Source organism: Molossus molossus, unplaced genomic scaffold (assembly GCF_014108415.1).
Source record: "Molossus molossus isolate mMolMol1 unplaced genomic scaffold, mMolMol1.p scaffold_m16_p_3, whole genome shotgun sequence".
Classification (NCBI taxonomy): Eukaryota; Metazoa; Chordata; class Mammalia; order Chiroptera; family Molossidae; genus Molossus; species Molossus molossus.
Window position 1 is genome coordinate 97,084,125 of NW_023425366.1, and position 8,214 is coordinate 97,092,338.

At 44.7% G+C, this 8,214-nt stretch overlaps 1 protein-coding gene across 1 annotated transcript; it reads left to right on the top strand.

The window, feature by feature from the left end:
* The first annotated feature begins 273 nt into the window (after positions 1-273).
* MUC17 (mucin 17, cell surface associated) lies at positions 274-8,014 on the top strand. Its single transcript, XM_036279719.1, has 7 exons — positions 274-330; positions 2,696-2,846; positions 3,334-3,406; positions 3,486-3,647; positions 4,537-4,698; positions 4,860-4,957; positions 7,929-8,014. The coding sequence occupies exons 1-7, from the start codon at positions 274-276 to the stop codon at positions 8,012-8,014; spliced, it is 789 nt and encodes a 262-aa protein (XP_036135612.1).
* The last annotated feature ends 200 nt before the right edge of the window (positions 8,015-8,214 follow it).

An 8,214-nucleotide genomic window follows, 5' to 3' on the forward strand; every position in this document is an offset into this window, starting at 1 on the left:
TTTCTCAGCTCACCGTTTCCTCAGGGCTTGCGGGGAGGGAGGGGGGGGGCACAAAGCAAGATTCTACCCGGGCTCGCCAGGGCCCCAGGGGCTGCAGGAGTGGAGCTGGTCTCTGGAAAGAGATTGCTGTGTCTGGACAGGGTGCCCCTGCCAGCTGGGGTGGGGATGAGAGTGGCTGCATGTCTATCCTCTGCACTCCTGAGACTCCATGGAAAGGCCTGGAAGGTCCCCAGGTGGGGCCTCTGGGATAACAGTGTCCTTTTTGCCTTCCAGATGAACATAGTTTATTACAGAATCCCTGAATATAAAGGGGTTAACATCGCAAGATTGGTGTAAGTATCTGGGGCTCCTAGGAAGAAGGTCTATGGAGTGGAAGCTATAGTCCTAATTATAAAGACAATTGTAACTATGGCCTCTGGATTAGTCTGCTAGAGCTGGCATAACAAAACATCCCAGACTGGGTGGCTTCAACAACAGATATTTATTTCTCATGGTTCTGGAGGCTGGAAGTCCAAGATCAAGGTGTCAGCAGGTTTGATTTCTGCTGAGTCCTCTGTCCTTGGCTTGCAGACAGTTGCCTTCACTGTGTCCTCAGATGGCCTTTCCTCTGTATCTCTGGAGTCTCTTTGTGTAACCAAATTTCCCCCCTTTTTAATATGTATCTTTATTGATTTTTGAAAGAGAGAGGAAAGGAGATGTTGAGAGAGAGAAAAATCGATTGGCTGTCTCCTGCATACCCCCTACTGGGAATCAAGCCCATAACCTGGAAAAATGCCCTAACCTGGGAAATCTAACCAGAGACTTCTTGGTGGACAAATGCCACTCAACCAACTGAGCCACACCAGCCATGGCAAATTTCTTCTTCTTATAAGGACACTGGTCACATAAGGCCCACTCTAACAATCTCATTTTAACATAATCATTTCTGTAAAGGCCCTATCTGCAAATACAGACACGTTGTGAGGTACTAGGGGATCCAGGCTTCAACATATGGATTTGGGGGAACACAATTCAGCCCATAAAACCCTCCAACAATTATAGTTTTACATACATTTTCCAGTTGAAAGCTCATAACCACCCTGTAAGTGAGGCCAGTAGGGCTGTTCCCATTGTGCAGATGAAGAAACTGAAGCTTAGAGAGATGCAGTGAGTTGCTTGAGGGGCCATTTATAAAGCGGTAGTGCCAAGACACCAACACACTAGAACACCTGGAGGCTACAACTTGTGTGATGGACACCTCATTAGTCTCCACTGATGAAGACAAATAGCTTGCAAAGGGAAACGCGCAGGACAAAAGGTGTCCAAGTCCACAGTTATCCTGCGTTCACTTCCACTTACATCGGATAGGCTTTTGCCCCTACAGAATATTTATCCTGTTATTGACCCCAGCTTTACAAAATCCTTTGGAACACAAGGGAGATATCCTTTCTCATGGCTTACAGGGTCATCATTGATAATTTTCGAAAGAAACTTATAACTAAAAGAAAAAAAAAAAGCACAGAAAAATACTGTGTTTACCAGCCTTCACTTTTCTTCCTCCCTTAATTCTGTCATGAAACCTTCTCTCTCTCACAAGAGAGGCCACCCCAGGTAGGACCAGGTGGGGTTCCCAAGCCCCCTCCCAGTCTGCATGCACAGCAGGTGCCTGGGCCAGCACCAGGGCAGGGCATGTCTGCCCTTCAGCAGCTCAGCCACCCTGGAAGAGAACAGCGTTTTCTTTCTGCCCATCAAACTCCTCTCCGAGACTGGCATGTGTTGATCCTGTAGGGCTCTCTCTTTTGCCCCTGAGGTGGGGTTGGGGAGCTCTGTGGTGCCAGGCCTCATCTCTGTACTTCATCTGTTCCTCAGTCTCTCAGGCAAGAGAGGGAGGATGGGCTCTGAGGTCCAAGCACTGAGCCTAAAGGCATCACTGGTTTTTGTCTATCCCACCATCTCAGGCAGATAGGAAGAGAGCTGGGCTCTGAGGGCGGAGGGAAAGCACACGGCAGGAAAGTGATTCTTGTTCAGAGAGAAAGGGACTGGGAGCGAGGGACGAGAAAAAGAAGCAAAGGGAAGCTGTGAGCATGTCTGAGGCCCTGGCTCCTCCTAACTCCTGAGCAGGGAGTAGGGAAAGACTTTTGACTAGAATTTTAACCTTTTAGGTATCAGGAACTCCTTTTAGAATTGACAAATATATGTGGGAGTAGAAATAACTGGATATATACACCTTGAAATTTTTGCATACAGTCAAGAGGCTCACAGACCTCCTGCAGCCAGCCTGTCATGTAGAAATTCATAAGTCTCTTAGGAGTCTCTGGTGCAACCTTCCCCAAGGCTGAAGGTCCCTTATGGATACCTTGCCAGCAGCTGCCCAGTCTTCTGCTTAAGTGCATATCATAGTACCTTAAGAATGACCTGCTCCATGGTGCCAGCCCTCTGACCATCTTTATCTTTGAGCCTTCCCTGAGTCTTCACCTTTGTAGACAGTCCTCTTAGGCACAGGTGATATGGGTCCTATGGTCACATGCCCAGCACAGTGCCTTGGAAGGAGCCTTCACCCAGAAGTCACAGAGTCTTCATTTCCAACTATCCTCCCCAAGCTCTGCCTTCCTATGGGGGAAGAGAGGGCAAAGCCCACCTGGGGCGGGGGTTGGAGAGGTGAGCAGCCATTATCACCTGGGAGGATGACAAAGGACATCCTTCTCTCTCCCCTTAGTCCTGCAGTGTGGTGGTGCAGCATGAAGTCCTCCTGAAGACCAAGTTCAACCTAGATTACAAGGAAATTTTCAAGAATGTCACCCAGATGATACAGGAAAATATTATGAATGTATCCCAAGAGCAAGTAATCAGGAATAATACCTGCCAAAGTAAATTGTTAGGCTTCCGGGGAGAGGCATGAGGAGGCCTTCGAGGAATCTTTAAGCTTTGGCATACCTGAGGTGGGGAGGGAAGAGAGGCAGGTGGCAGAGGCAGGAGAACACTGAGAGCCCAGGAGTCAGTCCCAAAGCTTGTCACTTGGACTGGTAGATGCCAAGAGAGGCTCTGAAAGGAGGGTGCAGAGGCAGGTGTGCTAAACCCTGAGTCTGCAGGAAAATGAGAATGAGCCTGACTTATTACCCAATGTCGGTGTTGCTCAATGCAGTGAGTAGTATGGGAATCTTGGCCAAGGAGAGTATGGGAGAAGAAAGACACCTGGAGAGTCATGGTTCTGGAGAGCTGGATGTGAGGCTGGCATTCCCGCTTTGCAGGGGCTGATTTCCACCTCTCCCACACGGCCCCATGCCCTCCCCACACCCCACGCACACCTGAGCCCCACTCAACAAGCTCACCAGGGGCTTTGTGTCTCCTTCACAGCCATACTGTGCTTCAGTGAGACTGCCACAGAGGTGAAAAACATTTCCTTAACCCAGTACAACCCTGAAGGTAGGTGACCCAGCGCTCAGGGGAGGGCGGGGGACGCAGGCAGCGCTCCCAGCCTTTGATCATGTGCCTCCATGCCCCATCAGGGGAATGCGGCAGAAGGCTGGGAAAGACTTTGCTGACTACTTCTCCGTGGTGTACGAGGACCAGAAACCAAACTGCATCAGCCGCTGCCAGCCTGGCTTCAGTATCTCCATGAACTGCAACTTTGGGACAGGCAAGCTGGAGCGCAGTGGCCCGAAGTGCTAGTGAGTGTCCCACCGCGCCCCCCCCCCCAAGGCCTGCTGCCCTCCTCTTTGCAGCGCCCTGGGAACCCCACTACTCAAAACTCTACCGGAGGCCCAGGTCATGGAGTGAGTACTGGACTTTCCTAAATGCTACCAGCCACGAGGGACACTCATGGCCAGAGCCCCAAGTCCAGCTCCAGAACGGGCTGGGAGTGGTTCCTTTCCCTGGGGTATGTCTCCAGTCAACTTCCCTGCTGGTGAAGTGAAGACAGATCACACCTGCGTGGGAAGGGTGGCAAGCCTGTAAAAGCCGAGGGAGTAGGAAAGCAAAGAAAGGCATTGCCTACTGAAACTAAACTAAAGAGAGACCAGCTGGAGCACCAGGTATGCAAAGGCCTGAGTGGTTATTCTGGGAAGGCTTCCTGGAAGAGGAGTTTACAGCTGTTGCAGGGAGAAAAGGAACAGGGCTCGGAAAGGGCATCTCCAGGGAGGAGTTGCTGCAGAGATGGAGTATGTGCTCTGAATCAAGCGTGGGGGATTGTTCTTCCCGTTAGAGAGGGAGGCTGATGGCTAACGTGTGGGTGAAAGGGTCTCTGTAGGGTTTTCAAGTTCGTAGGTGCAGCCCAGAGAAGCCCCAGAGCTGGGCCAACTGTTTTAAGTCTTGGGCTGTAAAATCTGAAGGCCTACAGCTGGGCATTAGGCCTATTTAAGGCCCACCCATGGAAGCTGGACTTTATCTCTGTTTATCCCTTCAGGGTGCCTTGCTCTGCACCCCAGCAATCTCTTCTTCACCTTCTCATTAAGCGCCCATGGGGTCAGAGCTGGTTCCAAGACTGGGGGACTGCAGGCATTGGATGGCCCTGACTCTGAATGACTCCCTCTCCCCACCTGCGCCTTCTCTCCACCTCAGCTGCCTGACCACAGACACTTACTGGTACAGTGGGGAAACCTGTGAGTTTATTACCAAGAAGAGCCAGGTGTACGGGCTCCTGGGAGCAGTGGGTGCGGTGGTGCTGGTTGTCCTCGTCATCCTCCTGGTGTTCGTGTTCCGCTCCGAGAGAGGGGTGAAAAGGTGAGCCACTGCTGCCGCCTCTTCCATTTACCTCCAGCTCCTCCTCCTTTTCTGATCCCTCTGTCTTTAATCATTTTATCCTTGGGGTGGACAGTCAGTCCCCATATTTTTGTTCCCGTTATCCACTCAAAATGGGATTTCTCCGGTGTTTCTATCATCAGGCAAAAGTCCAAAGTGACTCAGTTGTACAAGTGGCATGAAGAGGATGGAGGACCAGCCCCTGGGACCTTCCAAAACACTGCCTTTGCCATCTGTGAAGGTACTGGAAATTCTCAGTGAACTCAAAATATCTCAATGTGTGGAGACGCACATCTGAGGCATGTGAGAGGGGCTTGAAGGAGCAAAGGGGAAAAGATTTTCATCTCCAAAATATTTGGTTCTACATCTACAGCCCTATTTCCACCGCTGACTCCTGCAAGGCCCTGGGTGGGCACAGTGTAATTAGACTGTGGGTTTGGGGGGATGTCACAGATTATGTGATGGTTGTAGATTTCTCTAGAACACAAAACCGTGCCTATATGGACACGGATAAGCACCGAGGAGTGGATAAGTTCGTGAACAGGTGGGTTATAACTCAGTAAAGTGATTAACTATAGATTTTATTAGGTTAAATGCACATGTTAAAATGTCTAGAAATTTAATCTTCAAATTCTAAACAAGGAACAAATGGAATAAGAATATTTGTAAAAAATGGTCTTTAAATTCTAAAGAAGGGGAAAATTGGAATGAGGAAAATGCTTTAGTCTACCCACAAAAAGGTGAGAAAGGGGAAACGAAAAAGGGAAAGAGTATAACACATAGGATAGAATAAGATAGAAAATAATCCAACCATATCAATAACTATAATAAATATAAATGAGTTAAACACTTCAATTAAAAGAGTACATTTTAAAAAATCTATTTACTGTAGATGAACAGCACAGTTATAAAATAAAAATGTAAAAGAGAAGCACAGAGTAAGGATGAAAACAGAAGTATAGAGAAAGACAAAACAGGGAAATACCAAAATAGCTGTTCTATATATAGCTATATTCATTGTGGGCAAATAAACTTTAAGGCAAAAGGAATTACTAGGGATAAAAATGATCAATATCTACTGGGAAATGGTTTACTTTGTTAAGAAAATATAACAAGTTTAACTTGTAAGTCCTATTAATACAGCTTTAAAATGTATAAAGCAAAAAATGATAAAACTACAAGTAAAAATTAATGAATTCACCAACTTGGTGAGAGTTTTTTAAAAGAAATTTTCTTAGTAATTGATTGATCAAGCAGGTAAAAACAAAACAAAAGAAAAAAACATCAAGAATATAAAACTTTCGTACAAAATAAATAACAGCCTTAATATAATTTGCATAGACAGACTACATTAAAAAAACTGGAGAGTATACATTCATTACAAGAGTAGATGGAAAACTTATAAGAATCACCACACAAAGTTAGAAAAAAATGTCAATAATTTTTTTAAAAGTTATTTAAATCAGACTCTATTATTTGACTACAATATAAGTGAGTTAGAAATCAATAACAGCCCTGGCCGGTTTTGCTCAGCGGTTAGAGCGTCGGCCTGCGGTCCTGAGAGACCCGGGTTTGGTTCCCGATAAGGGCCCGTACCTCGGTTGCAGTTTGTCCCCGGCCCTGGTTGATCGTGCGGGTGGCAGCCACTCGATGTGTTCCTTTCACATCGATGTTTCTCTCTCTCTCTCTCTGTTCCTCTCTCTCCCTCCCACTCTACCTGAACAAAAAAATGGGAAAATGTCCTCGGGTGAGGATAAAAAAAAAAGAGAAAAAAAAGACAGAAATCAATAACAAAAAATATTTCTGGAAATAAAAAAAATCCTGTATCTTTGGAAAAATTTTTAAAGTTTCTTAATAACTCATGGGTCAAAATTTAAAGACCAAACTCAACTTATGCACATAGTTACAAAGATGCTAAACAAAAAATTTAGCACACCAAATCTAGCGGGTATAAAAAAACATGACCAGGTAAGTTTATTCTAGAAAACAGAGTTAGCTCAAGATTAGAAAATCTATTTATAAATTCACCACTTTACCAGAATAAGAAGGAAAATAGGATCAACTCAATGAATGCAAAATAAAGAATTTAATAAATGTCCATATCTGCTCAACATAAAAACTCATTTAATTAGGAATAGAATTTTCATTTCCTGGTAAAGGCATCTATACAGACACAAAATCATTCTTCAATGAAAGCAAAGTCATTAAAGTCATTCAGTTGATCCAGGGGTTGGCAAACTTTTTTATAAAGGATATATTTTGGGCTTTGTGAACTATATGATCTCTGTCACAGCTACTCAACTCCACTGATGTAGCATGAAAACAGACATAGACAATATATAAATGAATGAATGAGTGTGGTATTGTTCCAATACAACTTTTTCCACCACTTAAAAAATTTTTTTTAATTCTTAGCTGTGGGACATATAAATATAAGTGGCAGGCTGGATTTGGGTCACAGGTGATATTTTGTCGACCCCTGTACTGAACCAGAAGCAAGTCACAGATGCCCCCTATCACAATTCTATTAATTACTGTCCTGGGTGTCCTAATTAGTATAATAAAAAAGAAAAATAAAGTGTTTAAAGATTGAAAAGAAAGAGATAAATCTGTCATTTGTTATGTGGTTGTCTTAAATAAAACCCAAAAGAATGTCAAATCACTAAAATTAATAGAATTCAACAAAGTTGCCAGATATAAGATCAATTATTATAAGGTAAATTGCATTTCTATGCATCAGCAACAAACTGATAATATAAAAATACTCTTTATACAGAACCTAGAAATATATTTAACAAAGGATGCTTAAGACTTTTCAGTGGAAAATGATGAAACTAAAAACATTGTAGAAATCCTACATGAAAGAAAAGCCACATGTTCATGGATTGGGGCGGTCAATATCCTAAAGCTATCAAATGGCACCCAAGCCAGGCCAAATCTTAATGGACTTCATGAACTTGAGAAGCTGCTTGCAAAGCACTTACGATTTTTCTTTTTTGAATTTTTAAATGTGATTTTTTTTACATTTTTCAAGAATCAATCAAACCACTTGATGAGGTCAGGTAAGTTAGGTAGCCTCTCTTGTTGAAATAGTTTTCAGGTTCCTAGGAAGTGGGGACGCACCCCTCATTGGGCAGTGGGTAGGGTTAGAGGGGGAGATGAGAGCTTGTCTTCCTAACCATGTGCTTATGTGGGGCTTTCTCCTTGTCTAGAACCAGAGAACTCCATGAACCTGGACTCCATCTATAGTAACTTCCAGCCCTCCCTGGGCCACATAGACTCTAAAAAAAAAAGGTAAGAAGGGTCTGCATGAGATGCTCACCTCCCCCTGCTCTGAGACCCCATCTCCCCTCCTACCATCTTCAGGAAAGCAGTCATGTTTATGATTGCTAGTCCAGGTGATCATCCAGGACTACACTGCTGGGAAATAGACATAACTCAGGATGGTAGCAGGTGGGGAAAGAGAGTTAAGCAGCAAGGTGGGGTCTACCCTATTTA

Excerpts from the sequence above, each read along its gene's own strand:
- MUC17 (XM_036279719.1), top strand. The coding sequence starts at position 274 with ATGAACATAGTTTATTACAGAATCCCTGAATATAAAGGGGTTAACATC. Across the intron at positions 2,847-3,333 it reads CAGGAATAATACCTGCCAAA|CCATACTGTGCTTCAGTGAG; the intron begins GTAAATTGTTAG and ends TCTCCTTCACAG. Across the intron at positions 3,407-3,485 it reads CAGTACAACCCTGAAGGTAG|GGGAATGCGGCAGAAGGCTG; the intron begins GTGACCCAGCGC and ends ATGCCCCATCAG.